At 36.2% G+C, this 26204-nt stretch overlaps 1 protein-coding gene across 1 annotated transcript in view; it reads left to right on the plus strand.

Moving 5' to 3' along the window:
* IQCK (IQ motif containing K) overlaps positions 1 to 26204 on the plus strand; it is a 50443-nt gene that overhangs the window by 8651 nt on the left and 15588 nt on the right. Inside the window, exons 5-8 of the mRNA XM_055803819.1 lie at positions 1823 to 1875; positions 1993 to 2070; positions 11581 to 11665; positions 14538 to 14649. Coding sequence (XP_055659794.1) covers positions 1823 to 1875; positions 1993 to 2070; positions 11581 to 11665; positions 14538 to 14649 — 328 coding nt within the window. The remainder of the gene's footprint in view (positions 1 to 1822; positions 1876 to 1992; positions 2071 to 11580; positions 11666 to 14537; positions 14650 to 26204) is intronic.

Genomic DNA, 26204 nt, shown 5'->3' on the forward strand with positions numbered 1-26204 from the left:
CCAAAGCTTCTGTCGTCATGAAACAGATCATAAAGGCACATGGGGTTCAGGACTGATAATTGTTTTGTGATGTTTTCTTTTTTCCTGTTCTTCTGCTTTTCTGTTTTTTAAAAGAAGCTCTCTTTCTGTGGGAAAAGACTGTATGTCTGCCAAGGTTAAGAGTCACTTAGAAAGGTAAAAGGTTTCACTGGTATTGTCTAGGCATCCCAAGCAGTCTAGCTCTAAACTTCACATTTGACATCCCCTAGCTACATGACTACCCTGTACTCTTCACTGTGCAGTCAGCACCTCACACAGTGTTCCTCTTCCACTTCACCTGTGGCTGAAGTAGTACACTGACTGCCAAATTATGCCATGTAGAGCATTTTTTTCTGCCTGTCTGTTCATGTACCCCAGTTCTTTTTGCATCATATTCTTGTAACACAGGGAGAAATGCAGATGGTGAGGATAATGCATAGAATAAAACCATTCATCGTGCGTTGAATTTCCAGTTACATGTGTATTGTATTTTTCTTAGCAAGTGGTAGTAGTACCTTCATTTCTTACATTTCATTCAAGATTCTAGCCTCTTTCATGACGTTTAGCTGTTTTACAAATGTGTTTGACCCATGTGAATTGTCTTCCTTAAAAAGTAGTAATTGCAGTTGAATCTCCTGTTTCAGGGTAAATATTACCTTCTGGCTGGGAACTAGGCTGTTAGCTAGATGGCTGCTAATCGGTGTTTCTGTTCTGCAGAGGCTTAATGTCTTTTAGCGTTCTGGCTGTCTACATCTATAACATATCATGTAAGAGGGGTTCAGAAGGTGCTAGTCAAGCTCTTCTGTTATTCTGACCAGAAGTCTATGTTATATTCTCCATATCATGGTTACTCTGGTTTATGATAAGCAGAGTAAGCACCTGAACTCATGTATACATTCAGTCTGTAAAGATGGAATGTGGAGAGGAAATCTCTAAGAAAAGGAAGGCCCTGGTCAATTCTGTATTGACCAAAATTCAGGCTTTGAATTTTGAACTCAAGACTTATTTTACAGCATACAGTGCCATTCAGCTAAACAGGTACTGACTGCATGAGTCACCAAGGGTAACCCACTGCAAAGCATTTTGCAGAATTTTCTTTGGTGGCAGTAAAGTCTTACCTTTTTTTCAGAGCAAAGCACAAATGTTTTGCTCTGAAGCTCCCCGTTTTTAATTTTCTACTGGATTCTCTCTAACATCCATGGTATCCATGGTTGTGGATATACATATGCCTTGTTTCTGCCTTCCTTTCCAGAGTACCCAACAGACGGTTTTGTCTGAGCAGCCATACAATACTCTGCTCTGTGTGTGTCTCGGGTATTCACAATGCCTTCAAGCTGGTTCCGTACGCAGGAGGAAACAATATTCCATCCATGTTCCTTCTGTGCCTTGGAAGCAGTGAGGTATTTTAAGTATGGTAGTATGGTAATAGTACTTTGAACAAAATGGCAAGTCATTTTCAACATATTTTCATATATGAGTCCTGTTAATTTCTTTGCAATGAGATTGCCACTTAAAACACCCTTCAGAGGTATTTGTTATAGCTATACTGCAGCAAATACCAAGATAGTATATGTAGCATTTTCTCACTCAGTTTTTGACTTGACTTGAAAGCATTCCACAAAATTTCTAAAATTTTGGCTGAGCTACTGACTGTTGGCAGTAGCAATATTAAAGTAGACAGAGTAATGTACTCTATATTTTATTTAATAAAAGCAGTCAATTTAGCTTCTGTTCCACTCCAGTAGTAAAAACATGTGTCCAATCCAAAGATAATAAATAATCTGAAACTATCTTCTATCTTTAGAGAAAAAGGACCAAATTTATTGCCTGTGATTTCCTAACTGAGTGGTTATACAAGTAAGTTAATCGTGGCTTTTTTACTTTTAATTACACTTAATGGTTCAAAGGCATTAATTTGCAAATAGCTGAAATTTAAATTAATATGAGTTGTTTTCTTTCTCTTTTTGTTATCAGCAAGAACCCAAAGAGGAAAGATGAGTCATTCACAGATTTCTTCTCCATTCCTTTTGTTAACGACTGGCTAAAGGATCAGTAAGTTATTGCAGTAACCTTTTCTCCTTTTATTCTTTTTCCCTTGCTATTCCAAAAAAGTAATGGAGCTTTGAAGCGTTGCAACTGTGCCCTCTAAATGCCCTTTACTGTGTGCAGCAAAGAACTGTATGATGCTTTCTAACTTGATACTGTATTGGTTACAAGGTATTTTGTACAAGGACTGTTCACAGAGCTACTAGTTTAGAATTCCTAAACATTTTAACTGTAGAATGCAGGGCATTCAAATAGTCTGGTGATATTATGAATATCTTTGTACTACGGAGCAAAGCAGTGTTTTCAGTACTGCTTCCTACTATGGAAATCTTTGAGGATATATAGTCTAGAAATTCTGCCTCTAACTGTAAGCAGCTGTTTTAAAAATACCTGTAATAATCCTTGGTGTTAGGATGCATTTCTGCAGACATTTATGCCTTTGCATTTGAGAAATGAACATTTGTTTTGGCAGCTTCAATCATGTATTCCTCGTTATTCCTGTAGAACCAAGCTACACAGTAGTTTTGAAAGAAATGTTACTGTCCTCGAGAATGCATTTTGTTTTAAAACGTAGCTGATGTATGAGAAAAGAAGAGTAAAATCATAGTCCACAGTGAGAGAATAAGAAAATTACAGAGGTCAGATTTTAAAGAAAAAATTCCATTTGCAAACTTAAATAGAGGCTAGATTGGTAGTTGGTGAAAACTTAGAGATATTAGTATCTTTGGAGATGTATTTACTTCATTACGCTATATAAATGGAAATTGAGCTTTCTTGAAGTCTTGTCCTGTGAAACTTGGAACGTTGAGTCACTGATCCAGCAAGGGGAAAGCTCCTTGACATTCACAGGTCTTTGGAGACAAGCTGATAATTGTGGAATGAGCAGTTAACTTCGACTGTCTTAGAGGTACTCATGTGATCATAGTTGTGTAGGAAGTTTCTGCAGTAAGAGATGGACATTCTGGAGAGTAACCCATTGCATCCCAACTCCGATACCTTCTGGTACCTGCTACTGCATCATACTGTCCAGCCACTGTTCAAACCTACCACTGGTAGGACATTTATAATGGTTTCCCTCTGTAGCTTTCTAGGTCTTGTCAACAAGATTCCCATTAAAGGCGGTGAATTTTGTAGTTTGGAAACTTCATGAACTGTGGTGAGGTTGTCATACTCATTTCTTAAGCATGCTGAAGAGCTCTTGGGTAGTAAGGCAGTTTTGATACCACTGAATTGTGAGGATGGATATTTGTACCTAATGTAAATATCTACGATCACAGTTTAACAAACATTTCTTTTGGAAGTAAAGCTGACCTAAATGGTTCCCTGCTCTCTCCTGTTCTTCACCGCAACCTGCCTGGAGGCAACCTATCACCCTGTCTGGTAGGATGCTTGGTTATCCTGATCAGGGACCTACTCAGAGCTAGAAATCTCTCTGCCAAAATCTGTGCGGGTGGTTTGTATGGCTATTTAAAGTATAGATAATTTCTCCGATCTGGTTCACCTGGAAGCCTGACAAACTTTTGTATTGGCAGAAAAGAAGGATTAAAATGAAGGGTTCAGGGCAAGGTGAATAGAACAAATGAGCTGCTAAGATACAGAGGTGGTGGCAGGAACTGCTTGAGTCAGCTGTGCCAGCAAGAGAAATACATGGTGGAATCACAGCCTGAATGACTCATAGCTTCTGTTAGTACTTGTGCTCCTAAATAACGTAGTGACAGCTCCACAAGGACACTGAAGTGTCAAAGTCCTACGGAAACCGGTACACATTTACTCTTAAATCTGCTAAACAAGTAGACCTCTAAAATAGTAATTAAACCCCAGCTTTTTGTGAACTTATCTTAAAATTACAGATTTCTTAATGACTATTGCTTATGAAATTTAATGAACTTCATGAACTTTCTTAATGAAAATTGCTTATTAGAGCAAAATGACAGATTACAATATTAAATAAGAATAAAAATTAGATAATTTATTTTTATGTCCTGGATATGTCATGAATAGTTTATTATCTATCCTTCCAGATATCACATTTAAAATGTAATTGATTCTATGCTTTTTATTGCCATTTCCATTTTTATTTATAAAGGAGTTTTCATTTTTTAACAGGATTTATGAATATCTAAGTGACAATATGCTAAAAAGTGCTGGTCAGATTTTGAGGGGAAGCATCCTTATCCCAACTGTTTAGATGGTATAGTAAAGAAAAAGAAGTTAAAAGTGTTGCTGCAAATTTAAGGGGTAAACTCTTGTGTTGCTTTTTCAGTTACTTGTCTAAATTTGAAAAGCATTCTGAAAAGTCTGTTAAACAGGAATACATTTCTATATTGTGTTACGATAGTGTTTATCAGTGCAAAGTGGTCTTCATGCTTATAAAAAAAAAAAACCCAGAGGGATAAATTTTTGTTCTGTCAGAGATCCAGCTTTTTTTAATGTATTCCATGCTTCTGTGTGACTACTTTGGCTCTCCTCCAGTGCCTCCAGTTTTTACTTTGAAGCTCTTTTTTTTTTTTTTTTTTTTTTTTTAAGAATAGTCAAAGCCACAGTCTTATGAGCCTCACTCTGTATGATGTATTTCTAAATGAGATCTTGCAGCCTACTTTTCCTTTACAAGGAGACCCAAATGGTGCATCACTTTCCCGAATTTTAAATGCATGCATTGTACCTTTAAAAGCTGATTACTGTAGGTGAAGGAGCTTGTAAAATTTAAATTTGTTTTCAGCCTTAGTATTTACAGTAATTGCCATGACATCAGTAAATAAAAGCCTTGGTTAGCTACCTTGTCTTCTGCTGGGTTCTGTATGTTACCAGTAGCACTGACAAAATATTATATCTCTTGGTAATCCTTGATTCCTGAAACAGATTTCAAAAGCAGTAGAAGGAGCAGCCTCAACACTGACTGGTAATCTACATTTCATGTCCAGGGGAACGTTTTCCTAAAGGACAGCTGTACCTTTCAAAGGACAAGAAACTGGAGTTTTAGAAAGAAACTAACAAAAGTTTTTGGAGACTTCCTAAAATACATACCAATGTCCCTATCTTTACATTCAGGACTGCTGATATATCCAAGTAAAGTAGATAGAATTAGAACCTTGAATGTTTTGTACTCCTATAAATATGCTAATGAGCAGCACAGTTGCCTTTTGTCAGCATTTTCCAGTGGTGTTTCTGGTTGAATAGCAGTGAAGCTCATTCGCAAGTAACCAAGCTCTATGTACTGAATCAGGGACAGGGAAAGAGTGTGATCTGTGTATATGCCCTGATTCCCCTGAAATTTTAGTTTTCTGGCATAGATAGGCTGAGTTTTTATTCTGAGTATCATGGAAGTATCATACCCAACCTTCTTTAGCATATTAATGAAAGAAATATTAAGAAAACCATAAAAAATAGTTCCACTGCTTTGAAAAATACTGATATCATAAAAGTCTACTGTCACGTGAATTTAATAATATGACAGTATTGTTCAGGTTCACCTTCAACCCTTACATTCAGTGAAGGAGAATGGTATATGGATCTTGGTTAAGAATAAGCATAAGTATTTCCCTGGCTGTTCAAGATCAGTCTTTGTATGTGTATATTGCAGGGGTTACAGGAACTGGAGGTGCATTTTATAAATAAGCATTAATTCACAAGAATTTATTTATCTGCATTTTCTAATTTTCTATATGGAATTATTTACTTCATACTCAGTTCAGAAGGACACATTTCCTGGTTTAATCTATCTATGTGTACCAAAACAAATGTGCAGATACAGAAAAAATAAATTTATCGTGGCTTTAATGAAGTGGACAGCTAAGATAAATATATATATAAGTCTATAAATGATTACTAAAACTGAAGCAGTTGCTTTTTGCTGAATACCTATATATGCATATATACACATGGATTAAAAAAAAAATTTCCTCCCTGCCCCCCAATATTTTAATTAGTTGAAGTCTGCTGGTCTCAGCTGCCTTTACAGTTGACTTCATTGTCAGTTCTCAGATGGCCAATAGGGGTAATTTTGCACGGGTGACTAATTTCTTTTTTTCCATAATGTGCCCAGTTTCTACAGGCTTTGCTTTCTGCACACTGCTGTATTTCACTGGTTTGTCTCTAAACCAGCCATGTTTAGAGTATATTTGATTTGCATTGTGATTTTTCTTTCATTTTCTGTAATAATTTGAGCTTTAAATCTTGCTTTGGGGATATGATGAGCAGCACGTTTAATTGTAATAACAGAAAATTCCAACAAATATGTCTGTATGAATGTAATTCTGGGTGGATCCAAGTAAAGACTTGCCAGTCCAGTAATATGGCAGAATTCAAGGTAACAAAGGAGAATTTTTTGACTTAAAAAAACTACAACTGTGTGTTGGAAAATTGCCCAAAGTTTCTGTATAAAATACATTGTGTAATGGTGTTTTATGAGGTTGAGGTTTTATGGCTACAGATCCTGATGCAGTGTTGAAACTTGCCTGAATTTATGTAAAATTGTCAAAATGGCAATGAGAAAATTGAAATTTGAAAAAAAAAAAAATTGAAAATGTATTAGTGGTTTGTGACACCTTACTAATGTTGCTGTTAGAGCACTAAGGGGAGATTATTTTTGCTGTTGTTAGGTCTTTGTGCTTACAGGATATGAAGTCTGATCTAAAGTTACACATAGATGGAAATTTCCCGACTGGCATGAGTGGACTTTGGAATAGGTCCACGTTTGGTTTCCTTCAGTCCAGGACCACAAACATTCTTACAGAATACATAAATATTGGTTATACAAAAGAGAAAACTGAGGCAACACATTATGATTTGCAAAATATGTAGCAAGTATGCAAGCACAGGAGGAGGACTGAGTTTAATCATTAAAATGGATAAGTCCTTCACAAGTAGAGAGCATACTAAGAGGCAGGAAAGCCACTATAATGGTCAGACAGAATATTCTTGCTCTGCTATTGTTTTGGCATGTTCTCACCACTGAGACTTCTTGCTGTGCTTCCTTTCATTCCTCTGACATTCACCTGTTCTGCCTCATTCTCCTGTCCATTATATGACTCTGCCTCCCCACTTAACAACTTTCTCATGTTAGTTCCACACCGTCGTTTCTTTTTACCATGTCTTTTCTTCATTATAAATAGTAAATAAGTATATAAATAATTTGTATATGTTAACTGTTGTATGCATATTATCACTATGACCACTTTGATAATACTTCTAAGTGTATATTGATAGGTTTTTTATACTGTAATATTTTGCATCTTTTTTATGTGTGTGGTCTCTTGTTTTAGAATTGTGGCTGAGACAGAAATGAACCAATAAATTTAAAAGTTAAATGTTTTGTTTGTTCACAACTTAGAGCCTTTATATTTGATGATATTCGAAATACAAAAGTGTATTCAAAAGACCAGGAAAGCAGTGGAAGATGCACAGAACGAAGGGGGGCAAAGGGGTCAAAATAAATACTTTTCTTTTTTTTCCTTCATTTAGCTATTGGCAGTATCAAGGAGCTTTTATTTGTTGGTGGTTTTTTTCCTCCAAATACTTTTCTCTTCTTCCAGAGCACTTAGATTACTGTAAAAACCAGTAGTTAGTAATGTCTTTCTGACTTTTGAATAGTTGTATTAATACTTAAAATGTTACAAAGAAAGGTCTCAGTTCATACTTGATTGGACTTGTGAAAATGTTCCAGGGTATTTTTGTCAAGTGTCTGTGGGAATATTTCCCTGTAAACCTGCGAGACTCATACAGTGATAATGTAATACATGATTAATATATCTAATTGGTTATAAATACCAGGTCAGATAAATCAGTACTTCAGTGTCCGATTGCTTATGAATAATTGTCTTCCTGCTTTTGGGGTAAATGATCTTAATAGTATCTATAGCAGAGATTTTTTGAGACATTTATTTTGCATCAAAACTATGCTTTTTCATTGTTGCACACTTGCAGCTCTGGATAGGCATGTAAGGAGAAGAACTTAATGAAGGCAGGTGCTGCTCTAGTATTTCTAGATTCTATGAGTAGGAATAAGAAATAATGGAAATGTAAAACTACTTTGGAAAATTTCCAGAACAATTTTTTGGTTGTTCAAACCAGCATTTGAATTTCTGGAGTACTTTCCAAACCGAAGACTTTCTCAGAATCCTTTTTTTAAGAGTTAAGCAGATCACCATGGTCATTTACTTGTGTGATGTATATTTATCCCTATTCTTTGGTCTGTTCTTGTGTCTTTTAGATTATGAATTTTGCAGCGATTCTGTCGTTGCCTATGTTCATATATGATATAAATATTCAAGAACAATAACCATCAAAGTCAAATTAAAGGTGAAGTGGTTGTGGCTGTTTAATATGGCAGCGGCTGTCGCATTGAAGCTTACAGGCCTCCAGAAGGCCTGATTCCTGTTATTAGGGTCGCTTCAATATTTCCAGAGATGAGCTTTCTAAAACCAGAGGGAAGCCCTGATCATTCGTTGGTGTACCTGGATATTCCCCTGTCACCTGAACCCATCTGCTTCAGGCACTGATGCTCTCTGTGGCTAGCGCAGGGGTCCTGCAGGCAGCTAGTTGTAAGGCTGGTGGTTAAATGTGGTGGTTGTCTGTTACGGTTAGGGAACAGATTTAAATAGGAAGAGTAATTACAAAATCCTGAATTACACATAGTGAAAATTTTGCTTGATTAAATGTTTCCTTGTATTTCCTTTTCAAGGAAAGAGTCAGACATATTTGTAGGACAGAGTAGGAACTTAGTGACAGCTGGGGTTTCTGGAAATTACTGTGCACAAATACTGACTGTATAGAGTGTCCCTCAGCATGACTGTGAACTCCATAGGTTAGCTTGTCTGTTTTGCGGACAAGCTAATGGAAGGCTTTCTCCCCTCTGCACCTTCTTCAGAGTTCATTGAGAAACCCAGCTTCTGTCCATGAAGAATCAGATACATGTCTTCAATAAGAACCTTTTTCATATACCTCATACGTTTATTTAATGCAAGTCTGTTTTGTATCTTCTGGGTGCCAAATTCCACCTTATAATGTAATATAATTAGTAAGCATCTCACATAATCAGGATCTGTACAAGTTTGCTCATAAAGCAAGAAATGTGTTTCTGGAATTTACCTTTCCTCTGGTCAGTGTCTGCTTTACTCAGATTTGGTAAAATATAATACTTAAAAATAATTGTACTGATGCTCTTTTACAGGTGTATCTTATGTTAAACAATATATCCTATATATATAGATATATATATATCAATAGGTTTAATGTGTGGGCTTTTAAGATTGTGCATAATCAAAGACTAAATAAGCAGAATGTAGTCAGTGTGCATTTTACTGTCAGTTTTAATCTTCTTGGAGGCATACAGCTGTCTTCTGCCACAAATGACATATTCCCTCTTTTCCTAGTTCACTGCTGAGGGGCGATTGCCTCTGCTCAGATTCTATTTTTATTTGACCCGAAGCCAATTGCCTGTACTCTTTCAGACAGAACCGGACCTGGCATGACTTCTCTTCTTTAAAGCTGCCCTGTTGAAATGATTGATATTTGCCAGTGACTGTTGTACTGAAAAGGAAGTCCTGTCTTGCTTGATTTTTATATTGGTTTCTCAAATTTAGTGTTGGATTATAAACTAGACATTTTTGAAAATGAAAGCAAATGAATGCTAGAGTTGGCCTTGCAGGCGAGGAGAAATCTCAGTTTGTTCTTTGGAGATGTACTCATTCTTAGAGCAAGTTCAATGTCTTTGATATAACTGGTGAAAATATGTAGGTCTTTCTGTGATTTTCCCACTGTAAGTTTTGGTGTTCAAAGAGATCAAAAATAGAACAGAGGATGAAAGCCTATCAGGCAAACCAGCACAGTCCAACTTCATATTTTTAAGACTAATTATAAGAAGCTGTTAGCTCGGGAAGCCTTGCTTGTCCAGCACTTGTGATTTCCCTTGAGCTGTAAAAATGCTAATCAATGTTCACAGAGCTAAAACTGTTTAGCTTAGTGAGAGACTCCTTTTATTTTTGTCTTATTTCTACTTTTCCAAACAGACCGAGGTTTTCTTTCGTGTTGAAATAAATGTAGGCCAAAACTCAGCTGACATGATGGTGAGACCAATTTAGCTGAGTACACAGACTAAAACGGTGTAGTCAGTGTAGGATTAGATAACAGTTAAGATTGTGCTCTAAGTTGAAATGCTCCTTTGGTGAAGACAAGCCCTAGGAGAAAGACGTCAGAGAGCTGGGAATCTTACTAGGGCAGAGACTAATATGAATGAAATTAAGTGAAAGGAAAATGTAAGCTGTCAAGCCTCCTAGCTTGATCTGTAATATACTGTAAAATAAATTTCCAAAAGAAATGGCAGAAGTAATGTTTTAGCCAAAAAATGTAAGACTGCATAAAAAGCTTGTTAATTGATGGTCTTTACAGTATGTGTGTCTTTATAGTATAAATACCACAAATAATGTTCCTGTGTGGATTGCATGTGTTTGTAGATGATTGCTGCATCCAAATTCATAATGTTGTGGTTTTCCAAGTCAAAGCTGCGTTCAATCTGTTTCCCATGCACAGAGCGTGGCTCTTAGCAGCCATTCTAATGCTGTGCCAAGTCTGCTGTTTGTAATTGGTATTTTCATGAGTTGCAACGGTGCCCTATAGTTCATTACCTTTAAATTACATTTATTGTAAAAGAAACTATATAAATTAATTTTGTCTTGTCCTTTCTAATGGATGCCATCCGATCATTGTGTGAGACATGTAAATCGACATTCATAGAAAATGGCGTTTGGGATGGATGATTGGATATAGTGATTTTAGGTTTTGTTAGTGATGGCTGAATTGTAATTATAGTTTGGAATGTTTCCCATTAAAATTGGTAGCAACAGAATCACCAAACATGCTTTCAAATTACTTTATATTTTGGCTGAAAAGTGTTGACTTCACATATGTATTACTTTCTTTTATCACCAGATAATGTCTATATTCTATCAGAAGTAAAATTTCAGCTTTTTAAGAACTTCTTTAGAAATTTCTAAACATGGATCCATGCTTATGCAGATATGATAATCATTACTTTGTTCAGTACATTTTAATTTTAAGTGAAATCGTGATGTAAGTTAATGAACTAAAATATATTTGTGTTTTGTGTATTTAATAATTGCTATAAACATTTACATCATAAGTCTGTTCATTGCTGCATGCACACTAAAACCTCTGCTTTATAAATGGCATGCCGACTTCTCCTGCCCCCCTCCCACTGCCGCCTCAAACCTTACCATAACAATAGGAGTTTGAAATTCATGTAGAAGAATAAGAAAGATTACTGCTCTTGGTGTGCCATTTTTATATTACTGTTTTAAAGAAGAAATTATTGTGGCGTAGATAATGCAGAATGTATTTTTAAAGGAGATTTTCTTTGCACATTTTACCTTTGGAGCAATATAAAATTGGATCTTTCAAGCTCCTGAACAACCTTTGTCTTTTTTATAAAATATACTGTTAGGGAAGAAAGCATTTTACATTTATAGGCTGTCTGTTTACAAAACAATTATTTTTTTAAAGTCCTAGGCCACCAATTCCTCTATCTCTCCTTCTATCAGAAGAAGAAGCAAGCATAGTAATTCAGTCCTTCTGGAGAGGTTATCGGGTAAGAATAATCTATAATTATTTCGCTTGATGTTGAAAACTGTAGGACTGTGAAGGCCCCAGGGAGAATCCTTACATAAATTTTAAGTAGGGGATACTATAAATAGCTGCTGAGACCCCCATGGTTCATTGGCTTTGAATGTTGCTCTGCCTTATGCCTAGTGACTACAGTCTTTTCACAGGCACTTACGCTGATGTAATCTCACTGTTTTCCTCAACAACAGAGAATCCTCAGAAATTAGATTTTCAGAAGTACAATTAACACTGAACAATTTATTTTTTGTATTTTAGTTGATCTTTGGCTAGTTGCTAAAGGATGAAGTGTTATTTTGTTTCATGCAGGGATGCGTGAAGTGAGTGTGGAGATGCACAAGGAGGATTGATGAGGTCTGTTAAGAAATAAAAACATACAGAAACAAAGGACAAAAAACTGAGACCAAGAATGAGACAGGAGATGTAGGAGAGGCATGAAAGCTGTTATTCAGAGAAAGGGAAAACAAAATGGCAAGCAGATGTTGCAAACCATACTAGTAATACCACACTAATGCAATCCCCAATTTGAGGGAAAAGCAAGGCGCATAAAATAAATACAAAGAAAATTGACTAAGACTGTTATTTTGGAGGGTGACAGCCATGCTAACCCTAGGGTATGAAATAAATTATTTTGAAAATCCATTCTGTCAAATATTTCTTCAAAAGGCTCTAACACCTTCATGCCTTAGAAAGAAATGACTTTAATTCAGGTGACTTTGGTGGCAAAGAAATGTCTTTGACTGCCTTTATAAAAATTTAAGCTTGTACGTAGCCTCCAGATACAGCAGTAATTTTGTTGTGATGGACAGTGAGATGTCTCTGTCTGTACATCAGTTGTTCTTTAAATAACAATCAGTATAAAACGCTCCCTGTGAAGTTCTTTACTACTTTTAATAAGCATGAATATATGAGTGGCTACTGTGATGTGCCATGCAGCCAAAGATGATGAAATACCTTGAAATGATCTTCTCGATGGATAGATTTTTGTGACACTTTCTGCTTGTTCCTTTTCTTTTCTTTTTCATTTTTTTACATGGAGATGGCATTGACACTAACATTAATTAGCACTGACAGTATCTCTGTAGGCATCCTTGCAGTGGAGTATTGCAAAGGCAACCATTATCCAGTAACTCTTATGTTTACTGAACAGTGCAAGGTTGCTCAGGTACCTTGTGGTTCTTCTACCAAAGCTTCTGAAGGGCAATATCCTTCCTTGCTATATATATTAACTTCAGATTTTTCACAGTAGTATTTATGAGTAACAGTAACTTTTAAAAAAAATTTTCATATCAACCTTGTAAGAACTTCTTATAACTTTTACAAAAGGTAATATAAAACTATGTTAGTATAATGAGGCCTAAGAGGTATCTGACGTCAAGTCACTGAGTAGAAGTCATGCCTGTCTATATTGATCATGTAACCTTGTAATGTATTTCTGCTCTGCCAGTGCACTATCTGAAATATGGCAAGTTATCTTTTGCTAAGTGGATTGAAAAGTGCTGTGGGAGTTCAGCTACCATCTATTGTGTTCTTAGCTGCACCACAAAGGATAAATTCTGCCTGGAAAGAATACTTTTGATAAATAATTTATATTGTTTTCTTTAAGTCGTGTTTTTTTTTTTAAACTAGTGGAAAACTAAATGCTGCTCTTTTGCTCTGTAAATATCCCAGGAAAGTGGGAGAAACCCAGAATGTAATGCCATAGAGTAGTAGAGTTCAAATCACAGAGCAAACTTATTACCATATCATGTAAATATAAGAAATTTTCTAAAAAGCAGTCAGCTTCCTGAAAGCAAGATATGTCCAGGAGAAGCCAAGCTTATTGCTGCTTGTTTCTGTCATGCTATTCAACTTCAGCCTGAATTACTAGGATATTAAGTCCTAAAAATAATGACATTCTATATACATAACATTTAGGAAAAAAAAGAAACTGCATTTTTAATAATTTTATTATAATTTGAATATACCTTTGAGAGAGTAATCACTCACCAATGTCTAAGCTAATGCTAGTTGTCAGAAGACAATATCTGTTCTGGATTTTTGCTTTAGCACTGGAGGTAGTAATTGTGTGAATGCTGAGGTAGACAACAGGCAACACGCTGCTAATTAATCAATTCCTGCTTAGAACAAGTTTAAGTATCAGAGTAGTAAAAGCTGTTGATGCAAATTATTAGTAGTAGCAAGATCTACACCTGTACAAAAGCAGTAATAGAATTCAACTTAAATCTTAAATGGAGTCAAGGCCTGTGACTATTGTAATTTTATGTGGAAGCAGAATTACATGCTTCATAGGGGTGATTGACTGACAAAGAAGAGATATCATGTAATGCATTCCAATTACTTTAAATAACAGATTAATGGCTCTCCTGTTCGTGAAAATTGTATGGCTGGAACTGTCAGTAAGCCTATTTGTAGCTGATAGCAGGTGTGGATCAGTTTGCTGGAATAAATTTCCTGCTGTATGACCCTTCATGCTACTCTTCTGCTCTATTATGTTGGTCAGTGGGTTGGTTTTGTAGTGTTGTGGTTTTCTATAGTCACTAACACCCTTCAACATAATGCTTTAAATTTTAATTAACTCAAAAAATAAGCATCTCACTGCAATCACATTTTCAGGAGTCCTTGGTAATCAAAATGATCCCCTAATTGGCGTATTCACTGGGGTTTGTCAATTATGTGGCTTTTATTTCTGTGTGATTGTGCTTTTATATCAGGCCCAACCAAAGGAAAGAATGTCATGTGTTCACCCAGCCATAGCCTCATGAAAAAAATTTAATCATCATCTTGCGTAACATGAATGTATATAATTTTAGTGGCAGTTTCTGTTTTCCCTTTCCCAGGTCCGCTGTGATAGTGAAATACAAGAGCTGCGTCAGTGGCAAAAGCAGTTGAGAGAGCACAAAAACATTGCTGAGAGAGTGAAAGAATTCTGGGCTAAGCAGGAAGCCAAAGGTAAGTGATTTAAATAGTGTGGTGTAATATCTTAACTTTTTTTTAACAATGTCTTAAATTTTTATACTTTAATACTTTGTATTAAAAAAATAGGACACACAGTAGGACACTAATCCTGAGTGAGAAGGGATGGTAATGTCTGGTGGAAATGCCTGGCTGTTTCTTTACAGGCACTGCTTATGCTAAGTTTGTTGCCTATATAGCTGAAAGTGACAATGAAAAATACAGAGCCAAACGCCCATGATTTCAGAGGACAATGACAGTGTGCTGACACAGTATTTCTTAGGGCAGGATCAGACCTCTACCAGCTACACAACATGTAAATACTGATTTTTACCAGACGGGTTGTAGTACAGTTTTTCTGAAATGTGGGATTTCTATCTGGTAAATGTTCTGTGGTTATTTATAGCAGAAGTTGGCCTGTACAGTTCTAAAAAAAGAAAACAAACCCAAACAACCCAATATAATTGCCAAGGGAAATGAGGCCAGATTGCTTTAAGAACTGAGACTGTAATATGTTTCTTTTTTGCCTTGATTGTCGACAAGGGTTTACTGACAAGGCTAAAGTTATCATTCAGTTAGTCGGGCACAGTGTGTAATTATGACTGTTTGCCAAGCCTCTTTGTTTACTAATGCAGAAGGATTCGCTAACTCCTCAACCAGTCCACATTTTATCTGGCTCTGCAGGCTGGGACTCGGATGTGATATATGTAGGGATGTGAACTACACGCCAATAGGTGCAGAAGAGGTGGTTCAGCTATGTTGTTCATGTGTTGAAGACAGGGAAAATTATGGTGTACCAGTCAGCACTGTGTTCTTCAGTCTGATGGCAGTCTCGCAGGGATTTTCTTAGGTGGCTGATCTTTGCCCTGAACTACGTGAAGCATTCAGGGTGCTGTTTCATGCAGTCGGTTGGATCAGACTGGGAGCTGCCAAAAGAGTAGATCTCACTCTGTAGCTCTTGCATCAATTTTAGTGATTGTGTAGCTGTACCATGAGTTGGGATCAGTGAGGGCATTTGGTGTGGGGCAGGTCAGTTTTCCTCAACAATGTTGCCACATGATTGCTGTATCTAACACAAAGGAGAAAGTGAACTGGGAAGAGAGAGTGTAATTAATTTCAGCTTCCCACCACTTGGTAAAATTGAGCAGAATATGAGATAATATTCTCATACCTTGTTACTGTTGATGGCTGAGGAAGTGCCAATCTCCAGGTGATTGTCAGGAGGTAAAAGCCAGGGGCAAGTCATGGCTTAGACCTCTTCAGCTCAGTACACAAAAGCACATCTGTCAGTGCCCGCCTTCTGAGCCTGGTTTTGTGGGACTGGGAAAGGAAAAACTTACATATGAATCCCTGCAGGGTAAGAGAGTTTAGAATCAGGTTTCTGTGAAAAGTTTTAAAATTTAGAGTCCCTGTCAGTTAGATACCTACTATCCAGAAAAATCTACAGCTCTGGATTTCAAGTGACAGAAAACTGCTGATGTGCAATCTGGAATTAGGCAGCTTAATGGGGGGCATCTGTCCTCTGTGTTGCCTAATGACCTACGCAGCTTTTCACTCCACACTGAATATTTGTGGGTCACCATGTGGAAGCTCTTTCTTTGCTGCCTCTATAGACCATGCCATTGTTTCATTGTTTCACTTTCAGGTGCCCAATTTCTACACCTTTAAAGCCTAAGCTGAGGCACTGAGTATGTCCTGCTGGGTCTTCACTCAGACTTTTTTTTTCGTTCCTTATTCTCTATGCAACTTAACTCTTCTGTTTAATTAAATGGAGTTATTGTACTCATGCACAGATATGAAACGGTATTCTGGAATTAAGTGTCTGACATCCTCACAGTATGCTTTATTTTAGAAACCACAGTAAGAATGTCCATACATGAAAAGTACTTATTAACATCAGTGCTATAGCAATAGGAGCTTGTTGTGACTAGAGCCTTGCAATTCCGCAATAGCTCTAGTCATCAAATCTTTTGTGGCTATTGTTGATTTAAAAACCATCCTGCTTTTTAATAAGTGATACAACTAAAACTTCCCTATGAAACATTTTAATTACAAAACAGTCCATGCTCTGTAAATGTCAAAGGAATTAACTGGAGTCAGGTCATTAACCCGATGCACTGCAATTATTCTTTTACTTTCTATTATGTATCATTTCTATCTATCACTAGTTACAAGCAGATCAGGCTAAAAGGATGGCATGAAAGCTCCACACATTTCCCTTTCTGCTTGCAATCTTCTTTTGAAAGTGTTGCCTAAAGATGAAAGGATTTTCTACATTCACATAGGTGAAAGGAGAAATCTGTTACTAGTAACAATCATTATAACAACTGAGTTTACAAAATAGACCCCTTGTTTTCAGTTTTCCTTATCTTGATATTTTATTCTTACATAAAATAAATGTAATAGGTACTTGGGGCTAATAATTAAATTCTAAACAATGTGTGAAACCTCAGCACTTCCAGATGGGCTATTTTTTATAACATAAAGTTATCCATGTTTTCAAGCTCCCCCAGTGGCAAATCTTTGATCCCCTAAACTTCTTTTCTATTATTTCCTATTTATACTTGTATGTCTGTTGGATAGCATTAGTTTTTAGGCTATCTAGTCAGGGTAATGTTGCAGTTATGCTGTGTTAAGCTTGCTGTCAAGCCTTCTGATGTGTATGCTGAACACTAATTCTGCAATCAGATTTGGATACATAAGGTATTTTCACTGGGCATTGTCTAATGAACACAGTGTTCAGTTATAGTATAAATGTTTCCAATAAGTATCTTGCTACATGGTGCTATTGTAGCACAATTTCTCCTCTATTGGGTGAAGCAGAAGAGTATTTAAACCCACTCTCACACAAGAGCTGTGCAGCAAACTCCAGGCAGCACTGAAGGCAAACACTTTTAAATTGTTGCTCTGGATTTCTGAAGTAATCCACATTTCGTCAGGTAAGATGAAGCGAATCAGTGGCAACTCTCATCCTTGAGGACAGTGTTGACTGTTTAAAAAGTTGCCTCTGTGTGCTGCCTCCTTTAATCCTCTGCAGCACTCACCTGCCAGTCGCATGCATAAGCTGGTACCACAGGGTGATTTCATGTTCACAATTGAGAGAATCACGTTCAAGTACTGAATCCACCGTGTTCCCCAGGGCCTAGAGAACCTCAGCAACTCTTGGCTTGCTTATGCTAGGCAAAGCTCTTGCACAAAGGGAAGTCTCTCTCCAGTTTTGCTGCTTGCCCTATGATGAGGTATGGTGACTGCAGCAGCAGCTACTGGATAGTTCTGCAGTTTGCATGTTTGCAAGTGCAGTGCAAGGAAAAGTATTTTCCTGTTGGAGGTACTTTTCCTGCCCAAACAGCCATTCTTCATGATCTCCAGGGAAAATGCGTGAGCTGGGTTGAAGCTCTTGCCCTCTAGCTTCAGCTGCATTGTGCTATTTAATAGAATTTGTCCAGTAAAATCTGCTTCCATTGTAATATTGCAAGATTTATGCTATATGTATTACACTCTGAGTTCGTTAGAAAATATGCAGTGGAGAAATCTACTTTTCCAGTTCCAATTGCAAGATTAGTTGGTGTTCTGCATACGCTTCAAAATGCTTGACATTCTTCCAGTGTTCCTTCCCAGTGTTAGGAGTTCTGTCATAAGAAAGTTTGCATTGATACTGGTACTGATACCAATACAAATAGCAGTAGATTTCTTTGAGTGGATATTTAGATACGTTGAGGGGCAGGCTTATAATTAACAAAGACAGTAATGAATGACAACCTCAGATGGGTTCTGCACGTCTACACCAACAGCAGGGCTGCAATGAAAGCTGTTCCTGCGGGTGTATTTCAGCTGTGAAGGCTTAAGTGTGAGTTCAGTCTGCAGAATTCTCAGGGTAGAATTTTTTAAATCATAAATGCAGTTAGGTATCAGCTGATATCAAAGCTGTCATAAAAGAGTAATTTTTCAAAAGACATTGTGTTCAGAATCTTCCTTTGTGTATCATGGCCTCCTCAGTTGCCTTGCTATTGCAGTTATATATTGCAAGGTGTTATGAGCTGACACACTTTTCTGTGTCTGCACTGTGCTATGTGCAGGACCTTTTGATCTCTGCTTCACCTGATTATGAAATGTTCAGAACAAGAATTTTCTTCAGGGCAGTATACATTATAGTACGAATACCAAAACTGGAAGACTGTTTTTTTGGTTGGGGTTGTTTTTTGTGGTGTTTGGGGTTTTTTTTTGTGATAGCCATTTGTTACAAGGCCTAGATTTTCCCAAACATTTATTCATATTTATTTTGCAGTTTTAATCCACAAAAGCTCAGGTTTGATTTACCAACCCATGCAGTTGGTTGCCTAAGGGATAGTCTGTAGCTGAAAAGAATTCATTCTGACGAGCAAAATCACACAGCACAACAGGGGAAAACTGCGTTTCTGTATGGGGTGTTTGTATGCAGTCAGTGAATTAGAATTCTTGGCTTTAGTAGCTTACAGCTAGAAGATTAAACAACATAGTAACTAGTAACTGTGTACAAATATGTCTCATGGATTTTATTTTTTATTATAAGTTGTCTTCCAGCAGACTTGACTAATAAAGAAAACCTTGGCATCCAAGGTTTTCTTCAAGTCTGTGTGGGAATTCATAGCCTATTTACAATGGTTTATTAGGAGTTTACTTTGAAAAAAAGTAGTAGGTTCTTTTTGGGTTTGGGGCTTTTTTTTTTTTAAAAAAAGAAAAGATATAAATAGATTTTGTTTTGAAGATCTAAAAACAGTGGATTCAAATTTACTATGATAAAATTAAACTTCTAAATTTAAAAAATGAAAGACAAATTCTTTTCTTTGTAATACATGTTTAATTCTGTCAGTGTTAATTGTTGAAAAATTGCATTCCTGAAGGTGACTATAGAAGTTGATCTAGCAGGTTTGCTAATTCATTTTAAATGATTGCAGTTTAATGTTTGTGTTTTGGCCTCTTGCTTTTGATTTGTTAGCATTTACAGCATCTCATCAAGGCATGTTTTTTCACACATTCCGTTGTCTGTGATACCAGTAAGAGTTACAAATGCATACATTTCCCACTTATTTCTAAGAAATAAACCTATATATTTAGAACATATCATTGTGAAAAAGGTTGTATATGATACTAGATCATATTTAGATATGCAATCATATTTTACATATTTTACGGTAGTCTTCATGCACATAAAATCTTAAAGTGAAAATTACAAATGCATTTTCAGAGGACAAGATGAAACTGTATTCAAAATGTTGCAGCTAAGAAAAGCAGAGGCCTAAGGGTGGAGTGGGCTGTGTCATTTGGCAGTTGAATAGATTATAAAAACTCCTGTCTCTGAAGAAATTGAATCTTTCCATAAACTATTATTTATGTTGTTTTGGAGACTAATGTAGTGATAACATTTCCTTTGCTGCCTTTGCCGATTGTTTCAAAAGGAAAACCAAATTTCCTTTTAATCACTGTTATAGAGGTTTCCCATCATCAAATCAATTTTAGGACTCTAGGGGACACAGCTGTTTCACCACTTCAAAGAAAGTTGTGAAATTGCCCCCTTTCATTTTTTTTACTTAAACCAGTGCAAGTTTATATTGCTTATGTCACATTAGCTTTCAATGTTATCACATTGTTTCTGTAATTCCTTAACTGAGCTCTGCTAAGTTAATTTAAGAGTATCCATACATAAAATAGCTGTGGGGCCCAGACAGATGGCTATTTGGAAACAGCTGTACTAGTTTGAGACGTTACTGTCCAGAGGTTTCATTATCAGTCTCAGCTGTGATGCCATAATTAATTTTTGTTAGTGCTCCAGCTGCTCTTATTTCATCTATTATTATTCTGCTGTTTATTAATGCCATTAAATTCTATTTCATTGTAAAGCCAGCAAGGTTAGTTAAAAGCGCTTTTACCAGTGATTCAATCTAACCCAGCTGACTTTGCTCTGAAGTGGATTGTGAGCACTCATATAAAAATGAGTTGCATAACACAACTACTTCTTATAACCTTGTCTTTCTACACATTTGGTTTAACTGCATTAATTAATTCTGTTAATTCAATTAATCCCCTTTAATTAAACCACCAAGCTCTTCACATGAAGCAGACAAAGCATTTATTGTTACTAAAAACTCAGATGTTACAAATAAAGCATTAAGATTCAGGATCAAAAGAAAAAGAAAAACATTTTTAAATAGATACGGCAATTTATTATGAAGTTAATTACATTAAGAATAACAATGAAGTATCTCTTAAATTTGTATGACTCTAACCTTGTTTATTAGATGCTGTAAACAGTGTTGAATCTAACTGTAGGGGATGAATGGTGAGCTGCCAAATAGCTTTTAGAAAATGCTGACTCGAGCAGTAATGTGATTCTATTGACACTACTAGAAAGATCAGCATACCTTCCGTGGAAATACCAGCCAAAGACTCGGTTAGTGTGAGCTAACTGTCAGATTCTGCTTTGTTGTGGCTTTCAGCACAATGCTATGTGTACCTTATTTCACGGGTGTGTTTTAGGCAAAGACATACCATTTTATGAAAGCGTGTTCGTATAATCTTCACCAGTGTGATTCTTAAAATGGATATTAAGAGGAAGTTAGAAATGTAAACTGATGGTAATTAACAAATCCAAAGGCATTCTTAATTTATTTTTCTGTGTGTTAAAACACATTGATTATTATTGAAACTAATGAAGTTTTTGTTTTCATTAAAACATAACCAGAACAAAAGACTTCTCGAGTTTTTCTTAAGTAGGGACCAAAAGTCTGATTTTTAAGGAGCAGCTGAGGTGTTCCAGCAACTTCCTCATTAACAAGGCAGTCCTGTGCTTCCTTGGCCACGGCTCTTGCCATCCTTTCCTTTCCTTGGCACTAGCAATTATGGCTTCATGGTTGGTCCAGCTGGCTGATCTGACAAAGAACCGCTCTTCAGTTCTGTTCGGCTGCCCCTTGGGTTAGTTTTCTGCTGGATCAGCCTGATAAACTGACTTGCCTGGTAATGACACAGTCCTTACATTTAACATAAGGGAAATGGTCCATCAGTAATAGAGGGAAGGAAAACGGCCCATTTGTGATGGCTGCTCACTTTCAGATCAGCTCATCTGTCCTGTGCCTGCTGTGTCATGTGAAATCATACCCTACATGACATGACTGCTTGGTTTGGTAGGCCAAGGTATAATGCAGCCTCATATAAGCCACTGATTATCCACCTGTTTCACTGCATGTTTAAAGTATATCTTTTTTTTTCTTCTTTGTAATTCTTTATTGTTCTTTCACTGTATCTTTTATACTATTTATTACTAGTTTTGAAAAGTGTTCTACTTTTCAAAGAAAAGTTTTCTACATGAAAACTTTGCATGAAAATTGCTTTATAAATTAATAGCATCTTGCAGGACTGCTGGCCTCTTTTAATGCATGTGCCTGCTACGTTTCTTTTTGAGCGCAAAGAAAAAGGTGTATTTCTCTCAGCCTTTACTGAAAATGATAAAGCAATGGCATTCTTACCTGACATTTAATTTGCTATACTGCTCCACTGCTGTAACGTTACATTCCACAAAATGGGCTGTATTTGGGGTGTGATAGTCCTTACTCTTAGCAGTTTCTACCTTCAGACCGAAAATGTAGCATAGCACTCATGGCTCAGTTTAGTGGCTCACAGCTTTAGCCTTGTAGAAGAGAATTATCCCCAATACAGCAGAGCTGGTGGGATAAATTTGTTGCAGAATATTTTACAGAATTTTGTAAAAATATTACCTTCTACAGAAAACACAGCTAATAAGAAAGCAACCTCCAGAGGATATGAGTGAATAGCAGATGGAAGATGATGTCCCTTCTAGTTTTATTATTCCAATTTGCTGAAATTAATGTAAATGTGTTCAAATAAGTGGTTTAATAACCTGGGTGTTATTTGAGATCATGTTTGGCAGGATGTGACACAGTGGCATGCACGTAGCAAGACCTGCCTTTGGTTTCATGAGACTGATGTACTACCATGAGTGTCTGTTTAGGAGAACTTCTTTTCCCAGCGTGCATTTATCTAGGCCTGTCCCTATCGATTTTGTCAATATCTGTAGCCTAAATCATCCGTTTGAAATGGGACATAATTTGCTGCATCGTTTTGGTTTCTATCTGGTATCCCATATAGCTCCAGTCGTATTTTTGCTTTAATGTTTCCAAGAAGAAATAGGCCTTGGCTTTTTGGTTAACAGCCTGGTTAATTTGATTTGTGCCTCCATGCAGTGGAGAAGTCCCTATCTAGTCATGATTCTGAGCAGTGTGTTATGCAGATGCAGTACTGATGAGACATCACTGGAAATGAAAAAGAACCTGTCCTACAATGAAAGGAATTTGAAAATACTTGATTTTTTTAATGAATATACCTAGATCTTCATTCATTACTTACGTAAATAATACTGACACTGTTACAATGGTTATTTCTCTACTGGTGTGCTTTTGGAAAGACCATTGGTTCTGTATACACTTGTCTAGTACTTTCAGCTATTTTATTTCCTAAGGGCTTTCTTTTTTTCTTTTTACCTGCATAAAATCTATAAAATTTTATTTTAAAAAAGCATTGTTCTTAAGGAAAGTAGTAAAAGAAATAAATATTCCTGGTTTAATGGCAAAAAACAATTGCGGCCCTATTAGCTAGCAGTTCTTACAGATCAACTGTAGCCTTGGCTTTGCAAGGTACTTCTGTAACAGTGAATATACACCGTGTGTGAATAATCTAGTTAAACCAAACTGAGACAGAAAGTAATCTTCACAGCAGGTAGAGGGGTTGATTTCCAGATACAGGAGGGAATATTTCTATGCATTCCATTCCATTTTCAAGCTGTTTTTCTCCTTTGGCAATAGAAGTTATTACTCATCTATACTGGGAGCTTTTAAAAAATACTTCTTTCACAGAAAGAATTTTTTCCCTTGGGAAGATGCAACCAGCAATGTGCTGAAGAACTCAGAATGTAGGTGTTCTGTCACTGGAAAAATCCTTGAATATATGAATGAGATTGCAGATGAAGAGTAGAACAGGCTGCATATTTTAGCATTGCTGGAGTAGGAACAGATGCAAATTGTCAAGAAGCAAGGAAATGCAGTCACTCACTCCTTATAAAGCTGTGATGTGTCTCTACCTGAATTATGAGGAAAGATTCAAAAGCGAAATATGCTTACTAAGTTGAACTGGGGAAGTCTAATCTGCGTACTTTTGAAGGATGGCTGTATGTAATTGTATGAAAGTAAATAATCATATCACATCAAAGCAGAATGAATTGAAGAAGGGAAAAAATGTTAAATTCAGTACCCAGGAAAAAATAGCTATACTATGAAACTTCTTGGAATTTATTCCATAAACAAATAAACATGAGTATAGTCATGTGCTGTAATGGATCCTTATTAATAGTTCCATAAATGAAGTTACAATTGCATACGTGTCTGCAGGACTGAGTACCAAGGAAAATATTGAGAAGGGGATATATAGATATAGATAGATAGATATATGGAATGACTTACACTAGGCTTTAAAAAATATTTAAAATGTACTGTAGGTAATAATGCTGGATTAGGAAAAGATATAGTCTGAATAGTTAATGGATTTCTTTAAGACTGCACCCCTGTGGTTTATTTAGAAAAAATCGGCTTGGTAAATTGTAAGGAATTCATCAGTTTTATGTGAGAAGTTTCTTGCCTTTCCCCCCCTCCAACTTTCACCAAGGGTGACTGAAATGTAGTCATGTTTTAAGAAGATTTTAAACAAAATTATTTGGTTTTAATTCCATCTGCTGTCTTTTACTGTAGCTATAATTCTTTAATTAATCTCATTATGAAGCTCTTGTAAGTGATGACCTCCCCATATTCCATGGTTTTACACTTTGAATATATGTTATATAATACATATATTAACACATATATGTTAAGATCTCAAATGTTTAATGTATTTTCTCAAATTATGTTGCTTCAAACTGAGCTATATAAAGAAGTTAAAAGTGGAAGGCTACTTGCTGTTGGTAGGACGCTGCGATTAAAAGAATTTGATTCTGTTGGTTGTTTTTTTTTCTTTAAACGTTACAGTATTTACAGGTATTTTGTTGTTTCTTTCTGAAAAGTGCTACAGTCCAAATAGTTTAAAATGAGTTCGTATATGTGATTGCTTTTGATTTAAAAGGACATATATAAGGTTTCGGTTACACAAAAGACCTTAAAACATCGTCTTTTTTCCTTTTTTTAAACTAAAATCCAAGAACAAAGCGGTGCCGATAGCTGAGTATGTGGTGGTTTTCATCAAGCCTAATTCAAGATGCTTGAGATGTTTCTGAAAGTTTAATCTTGGCACTAACAGCTGAGAATGTAGTGATAAAAGTCATAAGACTCATGATGCAGATTCCACTTTATTGGTCCACACCCCAGAGTCAGATGTCTTTGAAAAGTTATAAAGATTACAGTAACATTTAATTTCTGAAACCGCGTTGGGAATGTTTGGGAAAAAAAAGAGAGATGATAATTTAGATAAGCTACAAAATACGTGATCTTCTGAACTGTGCTTAGACAGGCACAGCAGTGTATCTGCTAGTGCAAGTCTGGACTAATCCTCCAGTACCAAAGCTGTATTTTTACCCATCACTCTGCAGTTTTTAATAATGATTTGTAATGGAAAAAAGACAACTGCAGTCTGTTGATTTTTCTGTGATTATATAATTTGTTTGTTTGTTTTAAAGGAGATGAGAAATTCTTCATGGGTTTTCCAATCTTTTTTTTATTTTTCTTCTTTTAACCTTCTATAAGATAATAGTGAAAAAAATGGAGCATTTTTATTGAAAATTCTTGTTGGTGTTTTTTGTTAGTTGGTGGTTTTTAGTTAGCAAACCCAAAATTTCTATAACTGAGAAGCATTAAAAGCCTGGAGAAAAGGCTGCCACCAGTTAAAAAGTAAAACCTCCAAATAGTCCTGCAGAAAACCTAGACTGAAGACATTCCTAGTTAAAAAAAAAAAAAAGGGGGGGGGGGGGTGTGAAGGCAGGGATAGAAAGACCATGAATTGTTAGTCTTAAAATATGATTCAGAGATTAGCAAAGTGGGTGACAGATTGCAGAACATTGCTACTTGCCCCAGAGTTCCCTTTAAACCCTTTAAACTGGTATTAGTCATTTGGATATCTTTTTTTAATGTAACTGTCTATTCTATCTCTTTTTTTCTTTTTTCTTCTTTTAACCTGATCATTTGTTTTAGTATGTGTAAGAGTTTAAATTTGGTGATTTGACAGAACGTATCATATTTTGCAAGTAGGAAACATTTCAGAAGTAAGAGGGGCTAATGGGTGTAAATAACAGTTTTCATGAAGCTGCCCAGTTTGTATCTTCCAGTATTTTTTTTCTCTTTTTATACCTTGAATTGTAAAAATGCCATCCAGATATATCCAAATGAATTCTTAAAATTTCTATCAAAATATTAGGAAAGCATGGTGGATTGCACAGACACATTCTGCTAGAGATCTTTCAGCCCTTTTTTTCTATCTCCATTACTAGATGTTGGTGTTTGGGAGTCTCCTGTACATCAGCTCTT

The sequence above is a fragment of the Falco peregrinus genome, chromosome 5 (assembly GCF_023634155.1).
Source record: "Falco peregrinus isolate bFalPer1 chromosome 5, bFalPer1.pri, whole genome shotgun sequence".
Taxonomy (NCBI): domain Eukaryota; kingdom Metazoa; phylum Chordata; class Aves; order Falconiformes; family Falconidae; genus Falco; species Falco peregrinus.